At 38.1% G+C, this 25,063-nt stretch overlaps 1 protein-coding gene across 2 annotated transcripts in view; it reads right to left on the reverse strand.

Moving 5' to 3' along the window:
- LOC133644280 (transcription initiation factor TFIID subunit 4-like) overlaps positions 1-22,224 on the reverse strand; it is a 23,090-nt gene extending 866 nt beyond the window's left edge. For both annotated transcript variants that reach the window (XM_062038652.1, XM_062038651.1), the window contains exons 1-14: positions 21,780-22,224; positions 18,177-18,517; positions 17,978-18,093; positions 17,829-17,918; positions 17,660-17,761; positions 14,839-14,964; positions 14,667-14,756; positions 14,460-14,600; positions 11,146-11,257; positions 10,996-11,071; positions 10,767-10,927; positions 10,573-10,703; positions 582-707; positions 41-97 (exon numbers count right to left, since the gene is read on the reverse strand). In XM_062038652.1, the coding sequence (XP_061894636.1) occupies positions 41-97; positions 582-707; positions 10,573-10,703; positions 10,767-10,927; positions 10,996-11,071; positions 11,146-11,257; positions 14,460-14,600; positions 14,667-14,756; positions 14,839-14,964; positions 17,660-17,761; positions 17,829-17,918; positions 17,978-18,093; positions 18,177-18,495 (1,647 nt within the window). In that variant the 5' untranslated portion in view covers positions 18,496-18,517; positions 21,780-22,224. The remainder of the gene's footprint in view (positions 1-40; positions 98-581; positions 708-10,572; positions 10,704-10,766; positions 10,928-10,995; positions 11,072-11,145; positions 11,258-14,459; positions 14,601-14,666; positions 14,757-14,838; positions 14,965-17,659; positions 17,762-17,828; positions 17,919-17,977; positions 18,094-18,176; positions 18,518-21,779) is intronic.
- Between the last annotated feature and the right edge of the window lie 2,839 nt (positions 22,225-25,063).

A 25,063-nucleotide genomic window follows, 5' to 3' on the forward strand; every position in this document is an offset into this window, starting at 1 on the left:
GGGGGGAGGAGGGGAACGTTTAGGCGGGGTCAAAGGTCACCTCTTTGGCACGCTGCTTGAGCTGCTGCAGCAGGGGGTCCTCAGCGTGGGAGCGGCTCTGTGAGAGGGATGGACGTGAGACGGACTTACTGGTCTGGTCCACCTCATGTACCCACTTACTGGTCAGGTGCACCTCGTGTACCCACTTACTGGTCAGGTCCACCTCGTGTACCACTTACTGGTCAGATCCACCTCGTGTACCCACTTACTGGTCTGGTCCACCTCGTGTACCCACTTACTGGTCTGGTCCACCTCGTGTACCCACTTACTGGTCTGGTCCACCTCGTGTACCACTTACTGGTCAGGTCGTGTACCCACTTACTGGTCTGGTCCACCTCGTGTACCACTTACTGGTCAGGTCGTGTACCACTTACTGGTCAGGTGGTGTACCACTTACTGGTCAGGTGGTGTACCACTTACTGGTCAGGTCCACCTCGTGTACCCACTTACTGGTCAGGTCGTGTACCACTTACTGGTCAGGTCGTGTACCACTTACTGGTCAGGTCGTGTACCACTTACTGGTCAGGTGGTGTGCCACTTACCCGGGCCAGGCGCAGCAGCCTCTCCCGCTCCTCCTCTTCTTTCCTCTTCTTCTTCACACTCTCCACTTCCTCCAGGAAACGCAGCTGGCAGCGCACGTCGCTCACCTTGGTGTGCTGCAGGTCTTCCTTGGGACAGGATCACAATCCTTACAACTCTCTGTAGACCCCAATGGAGGACTGGCAAAGGTGAGCATTTTAAATTGCTGTTGTTATTGTTGCTATTCTACTTAGATTACCGTAAATTCCGCACTGTTGTTGTTGTTATTGTTGCTATTCTACTTAGATTACCGTAAATTCCGCACTGTTGTTGTTATTGTTGCTATTCTACTTAGATTACCGTAAATTCCGCACTGTTGTTGTTATTGTTGCTATTCTACTTAGATTACCGTAAATTCCGCACTGTTGTTGTTATTGTTGCTATTCTACTTAGATTACCGTAAATTCCGCACTGTTGTTGTTGTTATTGTTGCTATTCTACTTAGATTACCATCAATTCCGGACTGTTGTTGTTATTGTTGCTATTCTACTTATATTACCATCATTTCCGCACTGTTGTTGTTGTTATTGTTGCTATTCTACTTAGATTACCGTAAATTCTGCACTGTTGTTGTTATTGTTGCTATTCTACTTAGATTACCGTAAATTCCGCACTGTTGTTGTTGTTATTGTTGCTATTCTACTTAGATTACTGTAAATTCCAGACTGTTGTTGTTATTGTTGCTATTCTACTTAGATTACCGTAAATTCTGCACTGTTGTTGTTATTGTTGCTATTCTACTTAGATTACCGTAAATTCCGCACTGTTGTTGTTGTTATTGTTGCTATTCTACTTAGATTACTGTAAATTCCAGACTGTTGTTGTTATTGTTGCTATTCTACTTAGATTACCATCAATTCCGGACTGTTGTTGCTATTCTACTTAGATTACCGTAAATTCCGCACTGTTGTTGTTATTGTTGCTATTCTACTTAGATTACCGTAAATTCCGCACTGTTGTTGTTATTGTTGCTATTCTACTTAGATTACCGTACATTCCGCACTGTGGTTGTTATAGTTGCTATTCTACTTAGATTACCGTAAATTCCGCACTGTTGTTATTGTTGCTATTCTACTTAGATTACCGTAAATTCCGCACTGTTGTTGTTATTGTTGCTATTCTACTTAGATTACCGTAAATTCCGCACTGTTGTTGCTATTCTACTTAGATTACCGTAAATTCCGCACTGTTGTTGCTATTCTACTTAGATTACCGTAAATTCCGCACTGTTGTTGTTGTTATTGTTGCTATTCTACTTAGATTACTGAGATTACTGTAAATTCCAGACTGTTGTTGTAATTGTTGCTATTCTACTTAGATTACCGTAAATTCCGCACTGTTGTTGTTGTTATTGTTGCTATTCTACTTAGATTACTGTAAATTCCAGACTGTTGTCATTGTTGCTATTCTACTTAGATTACCATCAATTCCGGACTGTTGTTGTTATTGTTGCTATTCTACTTAGATTACCATCAATTCCGCACTGTTGTTGTTATTCTACTTAGATTACCGTAAATTCCGCACTGTTGTTGTTATTGTTGCTATTCTACTTAGATTACCGTAAATTCCGCACTGTTGTTGTTATTGTTGCTATTCTACTTAGATTACCGTAAATTCCGCACTGTTGTTGCTATTCTACTTAGATTACCGTAAATTCCGCACTGTTGTTGTTGCTATTCTACTTAGATTACTGTAAATTCCAGACTGTTGTTGTTATTGTTGCTATTCTACTTAGATTACTGTAAATTCCAGACTGTTGTTGTTATTGTTGCTATTCTACTTAGATTACTGTAAATTCCAGACTGTTGTTGCTATTCTACTTAGATTACTGTAAATTCCAGACTGTTGTTGCTATTCTACTTAGATTACTGTAAATTCCAGACTGTTGTTATTGTTGCTATTCTACTTAGATTACCGTAAATTCCGGACTGTTGTTGTTGTTGTTGCTATTCTACTTAGATTACTGTAAATTCCAGACTGTTGTTGTTATTGTTGCTATTCTACTTAGATTACCGTCAATTCCGGACTGTTGTTATTGTACTTAGATTACCGTCAATTCCGGACTGTTGTTATTGTACTTAGATTACCGTCAATTCCGGACTGTTGTTGTTGTTATTGTACTTAGATTACCGTCAATTCCGGACTGTTGTTGTTATTGTTGCAATTCTACTTAGATTACATTACCGTCAATTCCTGAATGTTGTTGTTATTGTTGTTATTGTACTTAGATTACCGTCAATTCCGGACTGTTGTTGTTGTCATTGTACTTAGATTACCGTCAATTCCGGACTGTTGTTGTTATTGTTGCTATTCTACTTAGATTACTGTAAATTCCAGACTGTTGTTGCTATTCTACTTAGATTACTGTAAATTCCAGACTGTTGTTATTGTTGCTATTCTACTTAGATTACCGTAAATTCTGGACTGTTATTGTTGCAATTCTACTTAGATTACCGTAAATTCCGCACTGTTGTTGTTATTATTGTTGCTATTCTACTTAGATTACTGTAAATTCCAGACTGTTGTTGTTATTGTTGCTATTCTACTTAGATTTCTGTAAATTCCAGACTGTTGTTATTGTTGCTATTCTACTTAGATTACTGTAAATTCCAGACTGTTGTTGCTATTCTACTTAGATTACTGTAAATTCCAGACTGTTGTTATTGTTGCTATTCTACTTAGATTACTGTAAATTCCGGACTGTTGTTGTTGTAGTTGCTATTCTACTTAGATTACTGTAAATTCCAGACTGTTGTTGTTATTGTTGCTATTCTACTTAGATTACCGTCAATTCCGGACTGTTGTTGTTGTTATTGTACTTAGATTACCGTCAATTCCGGACTGTTGTTATTGTACTTAGATTACCGTCAATTCCGGACTGTTGTTGTTGTTATTGTACTTAGATTACCGTCAATTCCGGACTGTTGTTGTTATTGTTGCAATTCTACTTAGATTACATTACCGTCAATTCCTGAATGTTGTTGTTATTGTTGTTATTTTACTTAGATTACTGTAAATTCCGCACTGTTGTTGTTATTGTTGCTATTCTACTTAGATTACCGTAAATTCCGCACTGTTGTTGTTATTATTGTTGCTATTCTACTTAGATTACTGTAAATTCCAGACTGTTGTTGCTATTCTACTTAGATTACTGTAAATTCCAGACTGTTGTTATTGTTGCTATTCTACTTAGATTACTGTAAATTCCGCACTGTTGTTGTTGTTATTGTTGCTATTCTACTTAGATTACCGTAAATTCTGCACTGTTGTTGTTATTGTTGCTATTCTACTTAGATTACCGTAAATTCCGCACTGTTGTTGTTGTTATTGTTGCTATTCTACTTAGATTACTGTAAATTCCAGACTGTTGTTGTTATTGTTGCTATTCTACTTAGATTACCGTAAATTCTGCACTGTTGTTGTTATTGTTGCTATTCTACTTAGATTACCGTAAATTCCGCACTGTTGTTGTTGTTATTGTTGCTATTCTACTTAGATTACTGTAAATTCCAGACTGTTGTTGTTATTGTTGCTATTCTACTTAGATTACCATCAATTCCGGACTGTTGTTGCTATTCTACTTAGATTACCGTAAATTCCGCACTGTTGTTGTTATTGTTGCTATTCTACTTAGATTACCGTAAATTCCGCACTGTTGTTGTTATTGTTGCTATTCTACTTAGATTACCGTACATTCCGCACTGTGGTTGTTATAGTTGCTATTCTACTTAGATTACCGTAAATTCCGCACTGTTGTTATTGTTGCTATTCTACTTAGATTACCGTACATTCCGCACTGTGGTTGTTATAGTTGCTATTCTACTTAGATTACCGTAAATTCCGCACTGTTGTTATTGTTGCTATTCTACTTAGATTACCGTAAATTCCGCACTGTTGTTGTTATTGTTGCTATTCTACTTAGATTACCGTAAATTCCGCACTGTTGTTGCTATTCTACTTAGATTACCGTAAATTCCGCACTGTTGTTGCTATTCTACTTAGATTACCGTAAATTCCGCACTGTTGTTGTTGTTATTGTTGCTATTCTACTTAGATTACTGAGATTACTGTAAATTCCAGACTGTTGTTGTAATTGTTGCTATTCTACTTAGATTACCGTAAATTCCGCACTGTTGTTGTTGTTATTGTTGCTATTCTACTTAGATTACTGTAAATTCCAGACTGTTGTTGTCATTGTTGCTATTCTACTTAGATTACCATCAATTCCGGACTGTTGTTGTTATTGTTGCTATTCTACTTAGATTACCATCAATTCCGCACTGTTGTTGTTATTCTACTTAGATTACCGTAAATTCCGCACTGTTGTTGTTATTGTTGCTATTCTACTTAGATTACCGTAAATTCCGCACTGTTGTTGTTATTGTTGCTATTCTACTTAGATTACCGTAAATTCCGCACTGTTGTTGCTATTCTACTTAGATTACCGTAAATTCCGCACTGTTGTTGTTGCTATTCTACTTAGATTACTGTAAATTCCAGACTGTTGTTGTTATTGTTGCTATTCTACTTAGATTACTGTAAATTCCAGACTGTTGTTGTTATTGTTGCTATTCTACTTAGATTACTGTAAATTCCAGACTGTTGTTGCTATTCTACTTAGATTACTGTAAATTCCAGACTGTTGTTGCTATTCTACTTAGATTACTGTAAATTCCAGACTGTTGTTATTGTTGCTATTCTACTTAGATTACCGTAAATTCCGGACTGTTGTTGTTGTTGTTGCTATTCTACTTAGATTACTGTAAATTCCAGACTGTTGTTGTTATTGTTGCTATTCTACTTAGATTACCGTCAATTCCGGACTGTTGTTATTGTACTTAGATTACCGTCAATTCCGGACTGTTGTTATTGTACTTAGATTACCGTCAATTCCGGACTGTTGTTGTTGTTATTGTACTTAGATTACCGTCAATTCCGGACTGTTGTTGTTATTGTTGCAATTCTACTTAGATTACATTACCGTCAATTCCTGAATGTTGTTGTTATTGTTGTTATTGTACTTAGATTACCGTCAATTCCGGACTGTTGTTGTTGTTATTGTACTTAGATTACCGTCAATTCCGGACTGTTGTTGTTATTGTTGCTATTCTACTTAGATTACTGTAAATTCCAGACTGTTGTTGCTATTCTACTTAGATTACTGTAAATTCCAGACTGTTGTTATTGTTGCTATTCTACTTAGATTACCGTAAATTCTGGACTGTTATTGTTGCAATTCTACTTAGATTACCGTAAATTCCGCACTGTTGTTGTTATTATTGTTGCTATTCTACTTAGATTACTGTAAATTCCAGACTGTTGTTGTTATTGTTGCTATTCTACTTAGATTTCTGTAAATTCCAGACTGTTGTTATTGTTGCTATTCTACTTAGATTACTGTAAATTCCAGACTGTTGTTGCTATTCTACTTAGATTACTGTAAATTCCAGACTGTTGTTGTTATTGTTGCTATTCTACTTAGATTACTGTAAATTCCAGACTGTTGTTATTGTTGCTATTCTACTTAGATTACTGTAAATTCCAGACTGTTGTTGCTATTCTACTTAGATTACTGTAAATTCCAGACTGTTGTTATTGTTGCTATTCTACTTAGATTACTGTAAATTCCGGACTGTTGTTGTTGTTGTTGCTATTCTACTTAGATTACTGTAAATTCCAGACTGTTGTTGTTATTGTTGCTATTCTACTTAGATTACCGTCAATTCAGGACTGTTGTTGTTGTTATTGTACTTAGATTACCGTCAATTCCGGACTGTTGTTGTTATTCTAACTTAGATTACCGTAAAGTCCGGACTGTTTTTGTTGTTATTGTTGCTATTCTACTTAGATTACCGTAAATTGTGGACTGTTGTTATTGTTGCAATTCTACTTAGATTACCGTCAATTCCGGACTGTTGTTGTTATTGTTGCTATTCTACTTAGATTACCGTAAATTCTGGACTGTTATTGTTTCAATTCTACTTAGATTACCGTAAATTCTGGACTGTTGTTGTTGTTATTGTTGCAATTCTACTTAGATTACCGTCAATTCCGGACTGTTGTTGTTATTGTTGCTATTCTACTTAGATTACCATCAATTCCGGACTGTTGTTGTTATTGTTGCTATTCTACTTAGATTACCATCAATTCCGCACTGTTGTTGTTGTTATTGTTGCTATTCTACTTAGATTACCGTCAATTCCGGACTGTTATTGTACTTAGATTACCGTCAATTCCGGACTGTTGTTGTTGTTATTGTACTTAGATTACCGTCAATTCCGGACTGTTGTTGTTATTCTAACTTAGATTACCGTAAAGTCCGGACTGTTTTTGTTGTTATTGTTGCTATTCTACTTAGATTACCGTAAATTCTGGACTGTTGTTGTTATTGTTGCAATTCTACTTAGATTACCGTCAATTCCGGACTGTTGTTGTTATTGTTGCTATTCTACTTAGATTACCGTAAATTCTGGACTGTTATTGTTTCAATTCTACTTAGATTACCGTAAATTCTGGACTGTTGTTGTTGTTATTGTTGCAATTCTACTTAGATTACCGTCAATTCCGGACTGTTGTTGTTATTGTTGCTATTCTACTTAGATTACCATCAATTCCGGACTGTTGTTGTTATTGTTGCTATTCTACTTAGATTACCATCAATTCCGCACTGTTATTGTTGCTATTCTACTTAGATTACCGTAAATTCCGCACTGTTGTTGTTATTGTTGCTATTCTACTTAGATTATTGTAAATTCCGCACTGTTGTTGTTATTGTTGCTATTCTACTTAGATTACCGTAAATTCCGCACTGTTGTTGTTATTATTGTTGCTATTCTACTTAGATTACTGTAAATTCCAGACTGTTGTTGTTATTGTTGCTATTCTACTTAGATTTCTGTAAATTCCAGACTGTTGTTATTGTTGCTATTCTACTTAGATTACTGTAAATTCCAGACTGTTGTTGCTATTCTACTTAGATTACTGTAAATTCCGGACTGTTGTTGTTGTTGTTGCTATTCTATTTAGATTACTGTAAATTCCAGACTGTTGTTGTTATTGTTGCTATTCTACTTAGATTACCGTCAATTCCGGACTGTTGTTGTTGTTATTGTACTTAGATTACCGTCAATTCCGGACTGTTGTTATTGTACTTAGATTACCGTCAATTCCGGACTGTTGTTGTTGTTATTGTACTTAGATTACCGTCAATTCCGGACTGTTGTTGTTATTGTTGCAATTCTACTTAGATTACATTACCGTCAATTCCTGAATGTTGTTGTTATTGTTGTTATTTTACTTAGATTACTGTAAATTCCGCACTGTTGTTGTTATTGTTGCTATTCTACTTAGATTACCGTAAATTCCGCACTGTTGTTGTTATTATTGTTGCTATTCTACTTAGATTACTGTAAATTCCAGACTGTTGTTGTTATTGTTGCTATTCTACTTAGATTACTGTAAATTCCAGACTGTTGTTATTGTTGCTATTCTACTTAGATTACTGTAAATTCCAGACTGTTGTTGCTATTCTACTTAGATTACTGTAAATTCCAGACTGTTGTTATTGTTGCTATTCTACTTAGATTACTGTAAATACCGGACTGTTGTTGTTATTGTTGCTATTCTACTTAGATTACTGTAAATTCCAGACTGTTGTTGTTATTGTTGCTATTCTACTTAGATTACCGTCAATTCCGGACTGTTGTTGTTATTGTACTTAGATTACCGTCAATTCCGGACTGTTGTTATTGTACTTAGATTACCGTCAATTCCGGACTGTTGTTGTTGTTATTGTACTTAGATTACCGTCAATTCCGGACTGTTGTTGTTATTGTTGCAATTCTACTTAGATTACATTACCGTCAATTCCTGAATGTTGTTGTTATTGTTGTTATTTTACTTAGATTACTGTAAATTCCGGACTGTTGTTGTTATTCTAACTTAGATTACCGTAAAGTCCGGACTGTTTTTGTTGTTATTGTTGCTATTCTACTTAGATTACCGTAAATTCTGGACTGTTGTTGTTATTGTTGCAATTCTACTTAGATTACCGTCAATTCCGGACTGTTGTTGCTATTCTACTTAGATTACCGTAAATTCTGGACTGTTGTTGTTATTGTTGCAATTCTACTTAGATTACCGTCAATTCCGGACTGTTGTTGTTATTGTTGCTATTCTACTTAGATTACCGTAAATTCTGGACTGTTATTGTTGCAATTCTACTTAGATTACCGTCAATTCCGGACTGTTGTTGTTATTGTTGCAATTCTACTTAGATTACCGTCAATTCCGGACTGTTGTTGTTATTGTTGCTATTCTACTTAGATTACCGTAAATTCTGGACTGTTGTTATTGTTGCTATTCTACTTAGATTACCGTCAATTCCGGACTGTTGTTGTTATTGTTGCTATTCTACTTAAATTACGGACTGTTGTTGTTATTGTTGCTATTCTACTTAGATTACAGTAAATTCCAGACTCTAAGACGCTACTTTTTTCCGACGCTTTGTAACCTGCGGCTTATAAAGCGGTGCAGCTAATTTATGTATTTTTATTCGCCGACGGCCATAATGCAAAGAGTTTTTGAAAAAAACCAAGCAAACACTGACGAGGTGTGTTGTTTGTGCTACAGCATCATCTTTTGGACTGAGCTTTCAACCGGAAGTATAATATAATATAATAATCAGTTCCAGGGTCAAACTGTGGCATCACTAAAGCTTTATAAAGGTGTACAGTCGGGTCAGATACCAAATGTAATCAAACAGTGCTATATTTGGATAACCTTCGCTTCCATGGCGACAAAAAAAAAGTAAGTTTCTTACACGTAGTATTATCACTGGAGGACGAGGAATAGCTAAACATGCTTCACTACACACCGTAGGAGGATACAATAGCTCACCGGCGTCACAATGTAAACAAACGCCATGGGTGGATCTACACCTGACATCCACTGTAATGATACCAAGCACAAGAGCGTATCTAGTCGATACTACTATGATTACATCGATATTTTTTCCTTTTTTTTTTTTAAATTCATATGTTTATAAAGTCAGTAAATACGTCTTTGAATATGACCACTGTATGATCCTGTAACTACTTGGTATCGGATCGATACCTAAATGTGTGGTATCATCCAAAACTAATGTAAAGTATCAAAGACGAGAACAATAAGTGATTATTACATTTGAACAGAAGTGTAGATAGAACTGACATCCACTGTAATGATACCAAGCACAAGAGCGTATCTAGTCGATACTACTATGATTACATCGATATTTTTTCCTTTTTTTTTAAATTCATATGTTTATAAAGTCAGTAAATACGTCTTTGAATATGACCAATGTATGATCCTGTAACTACTTGGTATCGGATCGATACCTAAATGTGTGGTATCATCCAAAACTAATGTCAAGTATCAAAGAAGAGAAGAATAAGTGATTATTACATTTGAACAGAAGTGTAGATAGAACATGTTAAAACAGAAAATAAGCAGATATTAACAGTAAATGAACAAGGAGATTAATAATATTTTTTTTTTACAGTTTGTCCCTCATAATGTGTACAAAATAATAGGGGTATAAATGACACAATATGTTACTGCATACTAATTAGGAGTCTTTGTTTGTTTACTACTAAAAGACAAGTTGTCTAGTATGTTGACTATTTTATTTTTGGACTAAATAACAATAATAAACATGTTTCATGTCATTTTGTTCAAATAAAGACAATAATGACATTTTCGTGGTCCCCTTTATGTAGAAAAGTACCGAAAAGTATCAAAATACATTTTGGTACCAAACCCAACCCTAGTTTGGGTTCCCCCCTGCTTTAATGTATGAGGGACAGATCCTAAAAACCACTTTTGTTTGGCTCAGTAGACCACAACCAAGTATCCCATAGGACATATCAGTAGAAAAGTGTGTGAGTGTACTTGAAGACGCAGATGGGTCGGTACCTTCAGACCTGCCTTGCGGTGTTCTGCCATGGCAGAGAGCTTCTCCAGGATGCCACGGAGATACTCCTGGGTGGCATGAGAGACCAGAGCCACCACCTCCGGGCCCACCTCCGTCACCCCCAGTTCCCGCCCTGAGACGCGCGCGGTATTAAAACGAGTCCGTTACCCAAGGTCATGGGTGGAGTGGCCTGCACCTGTGTGGAGGATTCTGCCGAGCACGGGTGGAGAAGACAGGAAGAGCTGGTCCTGGCAGGACTGGACCACGGCGCCGACCGCGCTGGTCAGGATCCGAGCGTTCTCCTCTCGCAGGTTGACTCCTGCCATGGACGCCACGTCGTTAATGTCGTCATCTTCTCTGAGAGCACACGGGGCGGATAAGAGGAGGACTCGCATGGAAGGAGGTGTTTAACCTCATCTTCTTACTTGTAAGATGCAGAGTTCTCCCTGGATGAAGGTCTGCTGGTCCCAGGTGGATCTCCTGCCAAAGGCCTGAACGCTCCTAAGACCACATGGAGGGCTTGAGGAAGACGTCCTGCTCCAATAAAGGATCTTTGATAAGAGTCATCTTCTCACCTGGGACATGTTTTCCTGTTTGGAAGGTGGGTCTGATGCTCATGGAGGGGAACGTTCTGGACTGGGCCAACGTGCTGAGCTCAGGTCTCAGACTGGACTGCTGGACCTGAAGCTAAGTGACATCACATTATGTTCCTTACAGTATCAGAGATGATTAGAACTAGGGATGTAACGCTTACATCGCAGTATTACCTTTTCAAATTTAAATTCAGCTTTGAACGGGCCCTCACACCTCCTAATGCCCTGACCCCCCAACAACAATGCTAGCATGCTAACAGTTGACATGTGTGAAATACCAAATTGTGTGACTGGGTTGTACCGCTGCAAAATTAGCAAAGACAGTTAGCATGCTAACAGTTAGCATGTGTCAAGTAATAAGGTATTTGACTCTGAGGTGTACGGCTGCAAAACTAACAAAAAAAGTTAGCCTGCTAACAGTTAACATGTGTCAAGTAATAAGGTATTTGACTCTAAGATGTTCCACTGCAAAATTAATAATAAAAGTTAGCATGCTAACAGTTAACATGTGTCAAGTAATAAGTTATTTGACTCTAAGGTGTTCGACTGCAAAATTAACAATAAAAGTTAGCATGCTAACAGTTAACATGTGTCAAGTAATAAGGTATTCGACTGCAAAACTAACAAAAATGTTAGCATGCTAACAGTTAGCATGTGTCAAGTAATAAGGTATTTGACTCTGAGGTGTATGGCTGCAAAATTAGCAAAGACAGTTAGCATGCTAACAGTTAGCATGTGTCAAGTAAGGTATTTGACTCTATGAGGTGTGCGGCTGCAAAATTAGCAAAAAAAGTTGGCATGCTAACAGTTAACATGTGTCAAGTAATAAGGTATTTGACTCTGAGGTGTACGGCTGCAAAATTAGCAAAGAAAGTTAGCATGTGTCAAGTAATAAGTTATTTGACTCTGAGGTGTACGGCTGCAAAATTGGCAAAGAAAGTTAGCATGCTAAAAGTTAACATGTGTCAAGTAATAAGGTATTCGACTGCAAAACTAACAACATTTTTAGCATGCTAACAGTTAACATGTGTCAAGTAATAAGGTATTTGACTCTGAGGTGTATGGCTGCGAAATTAGCAAAGACAGTTAGCATGCTAACAGTTAACATGTGTCAAGTAATAAGGTATTCGACTGCAAAACTAACAAAATTTTTAGCATGCTAACAGTTAACATGTGTCAAGTAATAAGGTATTTGACTCTGAGGTGTACGGCTGCAAAATTAGCAATAAAAGTTAGCATGCTAACAGTTAACGTGTCAAGTAATAAGGTATTTGACTCTAAGGTGTTCGACTGCAAAATTAGCAAAGACAGTTACCATGCTAACAGTTAGCATGTGTCAAGTAATAAGTTATTTGACTCTAAGATGTTCGACTGCAAAATTAGCATGCTAACAGTTAGCATGTGTCAAGTAATAAGGTATTTGACTCTGAGGCGTTCGACTGCAAAATTAGCAAAGAGAGTTAGCATGCTAACAGTTAGCATGTGTCAAGTAAAAGTATTTGACTATGAGGTGTACGGCTGCAAAATTAGCAAAGACAGTTAGCATGCTAACAGTTAACATGTGTCAAGTAATAAGGTATTTGACTCTGAGGTGTACGGCTGCAAAATTAGCAATAAAAGTTAGCATGCTAACAGTTAACGTGTCAAGTAATAAGGTATTTGACTCTAAGGTGTTCGACTGCAAAATTAGCAAAGACAGTTACCATGCTAACAGTTAGCATGTGTCAAGTAATAAGTTATTTGACTCTGAGGCGTTTGACTGCAAAATTAGCAAAGAGAGTTAGCATGCTAACAGTTAGCATGTGTCAAGTAATAAGGTATTTGACTCTGAGGTGTTCGACTGCAAAATTAGCAATAAAAGTTAGCATGCTAACAGTTAGCATGTGTCAAGTAATAAGGTATTTGACTCTGAGGCGTTCGACTGCAAAATTAGCAAAGAGAGTTAGCATGCTAACAGTTAGCATGTGTCAAATAATAAGGTATTTGACTCTGAGGCGTTCCACTGCAAAATTAGCAATAAAAGTTAGCATGGTAACAGTTAGCATGTGTCAAGTAATAAGGTATTTGACTCTGAGGCGTTCGACTGCAAAATTAGCAAAGAGAGTTAGCATGCTAACAGTTAGCATGTGTCAAGTAATAAGGTATTTGACTCTGAGGCGTTCGACTGCAAAATTAGCAATAAACGTTAGCATGCTTACAGTTAGCATGTGTCAAGTAATAAGGTATTTGACTCTGAGGCGTTCGACTGCAAAATTAGCAATAAACATTAGCATGCTTACAGTTAGCATGTGTCAAGTAATAAGGTATTTGACTCTGAGGCGTTCCACTGCAAAATTAGCAATAAAAGTTAGCATGTGTCAAGTAATAAGGTATTTGACTCTGAGCCGTTCGACTGCAAAATTAGCAATAAAAGTTAGCATGCTAACAGTTAACATGTGTCAAGTAATAAGTTATTTGACTCTAAGGTGTTCGACTGCAAAATTAGCAATAAAAGTTAGCATGCTAACAGTTAGCGTGTGTCAAGTAATAAGGTATTTGACTCTGAGGTGTACGGCTGCAAAATTAGCAATAAAAGTTAGCATGCTAACAGTTAGCATGTGTCAAGTAATAAGGTATTTGACTCTGAGGTGTACGGCTGCAAAATTAGCAATAAAAGTTAGCATGCTAACAGTTAACGTGTCAAGTAATAAGTTATTTGACTCTAAGGTGTTCGACTGCAAAATTAACAATAAAAGTTAGCATGCTAACAGTTAACATGTGTCAAGTAATAAGTTATTTGACTCTGAGGCGTTCGACTGCAAAATTAGCAAAGAGAGTTAGCATGCTAACAGTTAGCATGTGTCAAATAATAAGGTATTTGACTCTGAGGCGTTCCACTGCAAAATTAGCAATAAAAGTTAGCATGCTAACAGTTAGCATGTGTCAAGTAATAAGGTATTTGACTCTGAGCCGTTCGACTGCAAAATTAGCAATAAAAGTTAGCATGCTAACAGTTAGCATGTGTCAAGTAATAAGGTATTTGACTCTGAGCCGTTCGACTGCAAAATTAGCAATAAAAGTTAGCATGCTAACAGTTAGCATGTGTCAAGTAATAAGGTATTTGACTCTGAGCCGTTCGACTGCAAAATTAGCAAAGAGAGTTAGCATGCTAACAGTTAGCATGTGTCAAGTAATAAGGTATTTGACTATCACAGCTAGCGGTGTAGCTAAATAGTAAGACTTCTAGTGCTTGATGGTGAGGACTGACAATCATCATTCATTGACACGTTACATCCCTAATTCAAAAGGAAGTCCACCTGCTGGGCTGGTCTTGGACTTGGACTTGGACTTGGCGCAGCGTTCATACTGGGCTTCTTCACAGCAGGGGGGCAGGAGGAGGCCTGCTGGATGAATGACTGGGGGTCCGAGGTGAGGCGACGCACGGCCGGGAGACTTTTCTGTGGATTAAAGAAAAGAAGTTTAGTTGGGTGCTTAGTGACCAGGAGAAGTCATGTGACCTGCACCTTGAGGAAAGGCACCAAGCACGGCTGCGGCGTGGACTTGAGCTCCCGATAGAGTGCTTGTGTGAACTCCTCCGCCTCCATCTTGCCTTCCTGCGGGTGAGACAAGGCGGACACGTGACCCGACGGCCCACGTAGACCGGGACCGGGACCGGGACCGGGAGGGGAAGCGCACCAGCAGACTCCTGACCAGGCCTCGCACGTTGTTGGCCATGCTGGTGGACTTGGAGTCGCTGGACGCCAGCTTGATGAGGGTCACCAGGAAGTTCTTGCACTTCTTCACGCTCTCCATGGTCTCCTGCTGGGTGGGAAGTCACGCACACAAGCAGCGTGGACCAAAGACCACTTGTCACTTCAAGTGGAACCTCCATTTACAAACGCCTCTATTTGCAAACTTTGCCATCCCGCCAAGTCCCCCTGAGTGACAACGTTTATTCATTCTTCCATAAAGTGTGCCACTGAGGGCGCCGCCGTTTTCATGACATCACTTCCTGTGCAGTGCATTGTCAATGGGGAGACAATTCCGGGAAAACCGGGGAAAGGGAAAACCTGTTGTGGGTTGGATATACCAGAAGGTAGTGTGGGAGGATGGCTGGAATCAGCTCAAAAATGTGGGGCATTGTATTAGTATGAATATGTAGATTACATGCAAGCTGATATCATCCGAAACCGATCGGGACACCCCTAGTGGTGTTGTCCCGATACCAATATTTTGGTACCGGTACCAAAATGTATTTCGATACTTTTCTAAATAAAGGGGACCACAAAAAATGTCATTATTGTCTTTATTTGAACAAAAAAATGTTAGTGTACATGAAACATATGTTTATTATTGTCATTTAGTCCTTAAATAAAATAGTGAACATACTAGACAACTTGTCTTTTAGTAGTAAGTAAACAAACAAAGACTCCTAATTAGTCTGCAGTAACATATTGTGTCATTTATACACCTATTATTTTGTACACATTATGAGTGACAAACTGTAAAAATGGATTATTAATCTACTTGTTCATTTACTGTTAATATCTGCTTACTTTCTCTTTTAACATGTTCTATCTACACTTCTGTTCAAATGTAATAATCACTTATTCTTCTCTTCTTTGATACTTGACATTAGTTTTGGATGATACCACACATTTAGGTATCGATGCGATACCAAGTAGTTACATTGGTCATATTCAAAGTTCTCAACGTATTTCCTGAGTTTAAAAAAAAAAAAAAATCATTATTTTTACAAACGAAAGATGTGATGCCAAAAAATATCGATGTAATCATAGTAGTATCGACAAGATACGCTCCCGTACTTGGTATCATTACAGTGGATGTCAGGTGTAGATCCACCCATGGCATTTGTTTACATTGTGACGCCGGTGAGCTATTGTATCCTCCAACGGTGTGTAGTGAAGCATGTTTAGCTATTCCTCGTCCTCCAGTGATAATGATACTTGTAAGAAACGTACTTTGTCGCCATGGAGACGAGGATTATTGATTTAGAAGTAGCTAAAACGCTGCGGCTAGCTAGCCATGTCTTAAAGCACCTCTTCCTGAGGGTGTTTCAGTGTTATAACTTCACCTTTATCTTGACTTTTTACACCAAAATGCGTCCATTCTCCCTTTTCTGTCTACACACTGTGTCTGCTTGTAAGTACTCTGTGTGTGTGCGCTGCCGAACATGCTCCTCTGCCCGTAAAACCAGCAATGTCATGACGTGACGACGGGGGGGGCGATACTTTTTAGAGGCGGTATAGTACCGAATACGTTTAATTAGTATCGCGGTACTATACTAGTACTGGTATACCGTACAACCCTAACCCCTAGTGTTAAGTAGGGATGTCCGATAATGGCTTTTTGCCGATATCCGATATTCCGATATTGTCCAACTCTTTAATTACCGATACCGATATCAACCGATACCAATACTGATATATACAGTTGTGGAATTAACACATTATTATGCCTAATTTGGACAACCAGGTATGGTGAAGATAAGGTCCTTTTTTTTAAATTAATAAAATAAAATAAGATAAATAAATTAAAAAACATTTTCTTGAATAAAAAATAAAGTAAAACAATATAAAAACAGTTTCATAGAAACTAGTAATTAATGAAAATGAGTAAAATTACTGTTAAAGGTTAGTACTATTAGTGGAGCAGCAGCACGCACAATCATGTGTGCTTACGGACTGTATCCCTTGCAGACTGTATTGATATATATTGATATATAATGTAGGAAGCAGAATATTAATAACAGAAAGAAACAACCCTTTTGTGTGAATGAGTGTAAATGGGGGAGGGAGGTTTTTTGGGTTGGTGCACTAATTGTAAGTGTATCTTGTGTTTTTTATGTTGATTTCATTTAAAAAAAAAAAAAAAAATTAAAAAAAACGATACCGATAATAAAAAAAACCATACCGATAATTTCCGATATTACATTTTAACGCATTTATCGGCCGATTATATCGGCAGGCCGATATTATCGGACATCCCTAGTTGTAGTAGTAGGCTAAAGTTAAATGATTTAGTATGCACGAATTAAAGAAAATTAAAAAAAATTAAATAAATTAAAGAGCTTTAAGAGACATTTTAGCTTTTATATTTTTTGTAAGAACCACAATTAATAAATATATTTCAGTGAATAACTTATTGTTCAAATCTGTATATAAATATGTAATAAAGTGTTGTAATTATATTGTAAAATGGATGGATGGACGTTTAAAACAAAACTGTTATTATTAATTAGTAAGTATACATTTTTTGAGCCTTTTTAGAAAAAATCATATCATTGTAGTCAATTATGCAAATTACTCGATGACGTCATGGTGACCACGCCCATAGCCACGCCCCCACCGCCACAGGCATCTTGGCAGTTTATGGGAAACACTGCTAGTACTGGTATACTGTACAACCCTAACCCCTAGTGTTAAGTGTACTTGGTTTGAGTGCACTTAAGTGTGTTAACTGAGACAGACTCGGGCTAGAAAAATGCGATACTCACTTGACTAAATGTCGGCTGAGGCTCTTTCTTGGTTCCCACGGCGACCGGCGGCACCAGGCTGCGGGCATGAACCACGGCCGGTTTGTGGGCCACGTTGATCACCTGAAGGCAGAGTACAGTACGGGTCACCCCGGCGCCGTTTCTTCCCAAACCCCCGGAACGGCGGTACCTTCACCAGGGCCGTCTTCTGGACGGCCGGCGCCGTCACGTGGATCACCGTCACCTTCTCCTTGCTCTGACCGCCGGCCGCTGCGGACGCCTGGGGATTGAGAAAGACAGTGTGGATGACCCGAGCCATCCCAGCGTCCCGACGCACACCTGCGGGGTCAGGGATCCTGCCGACTGGCTGCTCCTCACTCCCTGCTGAGCTCGCGCCAAGGCCTGCTGGGACATCAGCATCAGCTGACCACTGTCGCTGCGGATCAGCACCATGCCTGTGGACCCATCAACGCACACTTTCACTCTACAGGGCCGCTCGGAAGTCCGCTTTGAGCAATCAACAACACCCGAGGCTCACCCGGCGGGATCTGGAGGTTGGTGGGGAGCTGAGTCTGGACCGGTCGAGGAGCCACGGCCACCGGCGGCCCCGCCGACTTGGGCACGGTTATGACCATGGTCCTGCCCTGAGTGGTGCCGGCCTGGACCAGAGGCGCTTTGGTCAAATGGTTAGTGGAGACCTTGGTCACCAGCATCACGGCGGCGGGGGACGTTTGCGGGGACAGAACTGAGGAGATGTTGGCTTGGTGGACGGGCCCGGCGGAGACACCCGAAGAAGGTACGGGGCCACACTTGGCTGACGTCATCGTCCCAGTGGGTTCTTTATTTGTGGACATCATTACTTCGGAATAGAGATGGGATCTTGAGGAGCCGTTCAAAAATAGTTTTATTACGTGCGTGAGAATGATTTACATTCACAGAAATATACACTATTTGTGGGAATTACTAGCGGTTATCATTTATTTGCATTTTTATTGTAAATATTCCATACGGCGGTGCCATACCCCCGTGCTTTGACAGTGACATCACTGTTTTGAAATGTTCCTCAGCTAAAAAATATTGTGGCACGAGCGCATTTTACCAGTAGTAGAAAATACACCAATGAAATGTAAGAATAAAATGTATACAACTCCGGTAAAAATCTGAATATAATAAAAATGAGGATACATTTAACGACACATTGTTATTATGGGGTATTGTGTGTAGAATTTTGAGGCTACTGTAGAACTCCTTCACATACCGTATTTCCTTGAATTGCCGCCGGGAATATAGTATTCGCCTGCCTAGAATTACAGCCGGGTCAAACTCGTTCCGCAAAATAATTAGCGCATTAAATGACTCCCGCCTCCTGGTGGGAGAGGGCGCTAGTGATCCTTCTTGCGACTACCAGTACTGCAGAAGACCGGTACTGCAGAAGAAGACAACAAGCAGCAAGCGTGAGCAGCGATCGTTTGCTTGCACTTTTAACATGGAGGATTACATATCTAAAATAAAACAGTTTTCTAAACTGGACTTTCAATCGAAGCAGGAGGTAATAATTAAAGGAATATCTCCAGAGACTTTTAAAACTGAAGAAAGATAAGGAAGACTGCTTTTGATCAGAAGCAGCTGCACATGGACTGATTTACAAGTAAAGGTAAGACCATAATAACGTTTTTTTTATTAAATGTGCTTTATATGATAAGGTAAGCGCCAGAGTGAGAAGAGGTTTTAAAATAATTAGCGCATGCATGCCCATCCCGCATGCTTTTGGTAAGCGCAGGAGTGAGAAGAGGTTTTAAATTAATTAGCGCCCCTGCGGCTATTCAAGGAAATACGGTATTAGAAAAATGGACCGGAAGTGAATAAAAATATTGTTTTATCTATTTATTTAATAAAACAAGTAAATCCAAATGCTGTTATTTATGTTGACTAATTTTCTAGTCTGCCGACGCTTTATCAACATGTGCATAAAAATCGGCTTCCAACTACGAGTCGGTTCTCAACGTTCAATTTAAAGGAGCCGTTCAAACGACCCGGACCGTTTGCGAACGTCACATCTTTCCTTCAGATTTGTATCTATTTATTTAATAAAACAAGAAAATCCAAATGCTATTTGTTGACTAATTTTCTAGTTTTGCTTTATCAACATGTGCATAAAAAAATCGGCTCCCCACTACGAATCGGTTCTCATCGTTCAATTTAAAAGAGCCGTTCAAACAAACGTCACATTTCTATTTCAGATTTGTATCTATTTATTTAATAAAACAAGTAAATCCAAATGCTATTTGTTGACTAATTTTCTAGTTTGCCGACGCTTTATCAACATGTGCATAAAAATCACCTCCCAACTACGAATCGGTTCTCATCGTTCAATTTAAAAGAGCCGTTCGTGAACGTCACATCTCTATTTCACATTTGTATCTATTTATTTAATAAAACAAGAAAATCCAAATGCTATTTGTTGACTAATTTTCTAGTTTGTCGACGCTTTATCAACATGTGCATAAAAATCGCCTCCCAACTACGAGTCGGTTCTCATCGTTCAATTTAAAAGAGCCGTTCGTGAACGTCACATCTCTATTTCACATTTGTATCTATTTAATAAAACAAGAAAATCCAAATGCTATTTGTTGACTAATTGTCTAGTTTTGCTTTATCAACATGTGCATAAAAAATCGCCTCCCAACTACGAATCGGTTCTCATTGTTCAATGTAAAAGAGCCGTTCAAACGAACGTCACATTTCTATTTCAGATTTGTATCTATTTATTTAATAAAAGAAAATCCAAATGCTATTTGTTGACTAATTTTCTAGTTTGCCGACGCTTTATCAACATGGGCATTAAAATCACCTCCCAACTACGAGTCGGTTCTCATCGTTCAATTTAAAAGAGCCGTTCGCGAACGTCACATCTCTATTTTACATTTGTATCTATTTATTTAATAAACAAGTAAATCCAAATGCTACTTAAGTTGACTAATTTTCTACTTTGCCGACGCTTTATCTACATGTGCATAAAAATCCCCTCCCAACTACGAATCGGTTGTCATCGTTCAATTTAAAAAGAGCCGTTCAAACGACCCTGACTGTTCACGAACGTCACATCTTTATTTCACATTTGTACCTATTTATTTAATAGAACAAGTAAATCCAAATGCTGCTACTTATGTTGATTAATTTTCTAGTGTGCCGACGCTTTATCAACATGTGCATAAAAATCGGCTCCCAACGACGAGTCGGTTCTCATCGTTCAGTTTAAAAAATCCGTTCAAACGACTCGGACCGTTCGCAAACGTCACATCTCTTTCAGATGTTTATCTATTTAATAAAACAAGTAAATCCAAATGCTGTTATTTATGTTGACTAATTTTCCAGTTTGCCAACGCTTTATCAGCATGTGCATAGAAATCGCCTCACAACTACGAATCGGTTCAATTTAAAAATGCCGTTCAAAAGACTCGAACCGTTCGCGAACGTCACATCTTTATTTCAAATTTGTATCTATTTAATAAAACAAGTAAATCCAAATGCTGCTACTTATGTTGACTAATGTTCTAGTTTGCCGACGCTTTATCAGAATGTGCATAAACATCGCCTCCCAACTACGAATCGGTTCAATTTAAAAGAGCCATTCAGACTCACGAACCGTTCGCAAACATCACATTTCTATTTCAAATTTGTATCTAATAAAACAAGTAAATCCAAATGCTGCTACTTATGTTGACTATTGTTCTAGTTTGCCGACACTTTATCAGAATGTGCATAAAAATCGCCTCCCAACTACGAATCGGTTCAATTTAAAAGAGCCATTCAAAACTCTCGAACCGTTCGCAAACATCACATTTCTATTTAAAAATGTTATCTAATAAAACAAGTAAATCCAAATGCTGCTACTTATGTTGACTAATGTTCTAGTTTGCCGACACTTTATCAGAATGTGCATAAAAGTCGCCTCCCAACTACGAATCGGTTCAATTTAAAAGAACCGTTCAAAAGACTCGAACCGTTCGCGAACGTCACATCTCTATTTCCGAAAGCAAGGTGACACAAAACCAATTAAAAGCCAAACTTTGCTGGCAATATCCAACACAAAGGCGTCCATAAAAAAGAGTAAGGTTGACAAAAGGCAACAAAAACTTACCTCCGCGTCGGCTTTAAGGTTGACTGTGTCGGGCTAGCAGCCAACACGAGCTAGCATGTCATGAAAGAGATGCTATATGTGGTCACAGGTGGCCGTGACGTAGCTCTTTAAGATGACTCAACAAGGGACAGCTGGATTAGCAACATAGGAAGTCAACAAGACGACACTTGGAACTCAACTAAGTAAGTAAGTCATTAAAGTGAGGGCTTGAATTGCAGCGACTTTCAACGAAACCGCCAAATTAAATGGGAAGAGGACTTGTGTGTAAATTCCGTACTCCTCTCACGGCTCCTGAATGCAACTTGGTGATGCGTTCAGGTGCACACGGAAAAAAAACAATCAAAAACAATTCTAGTTAATTTCCTTGACTCACTCGTTACGTTGAGAAATGTAATTGTTTGGTTTTTCCGCGTGAATATTCTTCCCGTGGAAGTTGGAACCTGAGAACTACCGCCATCCTGCGGAGGTACTTGTGTACTGCAGAATATAATGGACTTTATTGTCATTATATGTGCATATAACGAGATTAAGGACTCCAATTTAGTGTAGTAGTGGAAACAAATATGGGATAAAAATAAATTACACAAGAAGTAATAAAGATAAAAAATAAAAATTGAAATAAACAGACTACCATCCAATAAAAAAAATAAGCAGAAAAAAGGCTTATTTAACTAGAAAAGGCAATTTTTGAAGGAATAGCGTGTGAATGCTCCAATGCTGAAGTTGAAGTAAAATGAATATTTTGAATGTCGGAATGGTTTGAATGTTGAAGAGTTTGAATTTCCAGGAAAACCGGAATTTGGTTTGGAACTTGGGAAAGTGTTGGCTTGAATGTCCAGGATGATTGGAATGTGTTGATGTTGGAATGGTTTGAAAAGTTTGAAAAATGTGGGAATTGTGCAACTTGGAAAAATGTCCCATTCATTTCAATGGGAACTTCCTGGAAATTTGGGGAAAAGGGAGATTTTTGGAAAATGATTCGGCTCCAGCACCCCCCGCGACTCCAAAAGGGACAAGCGGTAGAAAATGGATGGATGGATTCGGAGCATGAATGTCCTGAATGAGCTGAATTGGTTGGTGTTGGAATTGTTTGGAAATGTTGAAGTAGTAAATGGTCGTAGGGAATTTGGGGAAAAGCGGGATTTTTTTGGAAAAATGCTAAAAAAAAATAAGTAAAAAGTGATTGTTGTAATTGAGTTGAAATGGTTGGTGTTGGAATTTTTTTAATCGGTCGAGAAATGTTGAAGTAGTAACATTTTTGGTTGAGAAATGGTATTACAGACGCTTCCTGGAATTTTTCGAGTTTAAAAAAGAACTTTGTTTTTTGTCCCGAGTAAGAGGAATTATTTGACGGCAGAACGGTTGAAGTGGGTTGAAAAATGTGGAAAGAGTAGTTGCCAGAACAAAGGGTGGAAATAGGACTTTGGAAAAGCAGGAATTCTGGAAAATCCTGGAATTGTTTGGAATTTTCTGGAAGGTGGAATGTGTTGAAAACTGTGGAAATGGTGGAAGTTTACAAAATGGCCAATTCATTTTGAATGGGAAAAATGTCCCTGGAAATTTGGGAAAAAACGAGATTTTAGGAAAATGATTCAGAGCATGAATGTCCTGAATGAGCTGAATTGGTTGGTGTTGGAATTGTTTAAATCGGGCAAGAAATGTTGAAGTAGTAAATGGTATTAGGGAATTTCGGGAAAAGCGGGAATTTTTTTGGAAAATGCGAAAAAAAAACATGATAGTTGGTGTTGGAAATTTTTTTAATCGGTCGAGAAATGTTGAAGTAGTCACATTTTCAATTGTGAAATGGTATTACGGAAATCCTGGAATTTTTCGAGTTCAAAAAAACAACTTTGTTTTTTGTCCTGATTAAGAGGAATGTTTTGACGGTGGAATGGTTGAAATGTGTTGAAAAATGTGGAAGGAGTAGTCGACAAAAAAAGGGTGAAAATAGGGCTTTGGAAAACCAGGGATTCTGGAAAATCCTGGAATTGTCTTGAATTTTCTGGAAGGTGGAATACGTTGAAGGTGGAATGGTTTGAATAGGTTGAAAACTGCGGAAATGGTGGAAGTTTAGAAAATGGCCAATTCATTTTGAATGGGAAAAATGTCCCTGGAAATTTTGGAAAAAGCGAGATTTCGGGAAAATGATTCAGAGCATGAATGTCCAGAATGAGCTGAATTGGTTGGTGTTGGAATTGTTTAAATCGGTCAAGAAATGTTGAAGTAGTAAATGGTATTTGGGAATTTCGGGAAAAGCGGGAATTTTTTTGGAAAATGCTAAAACAAAAAAAGTGATTGTTGTAAATTAATTTTTTTAATCGGTCGAGAAATGTTGAAGTAGTAACATTTTTAATTGAGAAATGGTATTACGGAATTCCTGGAATTTTTCCAAGTTCAAAAAACAACTTTGTTTTTTGTCCTGATTAAGTTTTGACGGTTGAAGTGGGTTGAAAAATGTGGGAGTAGTCGCCAGAAAAAAGGGTGAAAATAGGGCTTTGGAAAAGCAGGAATTCTGGAAAATCCTGGAATTGTTTTGAATTTTCTGGAAGGTGGAATACGTTGAAGGTGGAATGGTTTGAATAGGTTGAAAAATGTGGAAATGGTGGAAGTTTAGAAAACTGCCAATTCATTTTGAATGGGAAAAATGTCCCTGGAAAACCTGGAATTCTGGAAAAATTTGGGAATTTTTGTAATTTGTCAAGTGAAAGCCTGCGATTCGCGAATAGGCTGAACAGTTTGAAGTTGGAACACTTTGAATGGGGTGAAAAATGTGGAAGGTAAAGCGCGCCAAAATCTGGAGATTTAAATAAATGCATTTTGGTGTAGAAAAGCATGTGTGGATGTTTTGGAGCTTTCACACAATAACTTTGATGTCTTTTCAAAGTACATTACATCATTGTACATTTAAATATGAAAGAGTGTTACTATCATGTTATTTGATGCCCTTTTGAAGGAAACATTACAAAAGACATTCTTGATAGAATAACTTTATATCAAATGAACATTGAAATCAACCTGGACATCATTAAGAACAACATTTGTGAGTGTGTACATCATCCACAATACAAGTCCGTATGAAGTCATTGAGTGTGTACATCATCCACAATACAAGTCTGTATGAAGTCATTGAGTGTGTACATCATCCACAATACAAGTCTGTATGAAGTCATTGAGTGTGTACATCATCCACAATACAAGTCTGTATGAAGTCATTGAGTGTGTACATCATCCACAATACAAGTCTGTATGAAGTCATTGAGTGTGTACATCATCCACAATACAAG

The sequence above is a fragment of the Entelurus aequoreus genome, linkage group LG27 (genome assembly GCF_033978785.1).
Source record: "Entelurus aequoreus isolate RoL-2023_Sb linkage group LG27, RoL_Eaeq_v1.1, whole genome shotgun sequence".
Taxonomy (NCBI): domain Eukaryota; kingdom Metazoa; phylum Chordata; class Actinopteri; order Syngnathiformes; family Syngnathidae; genus Entelurus; species Entelurus aequoreus.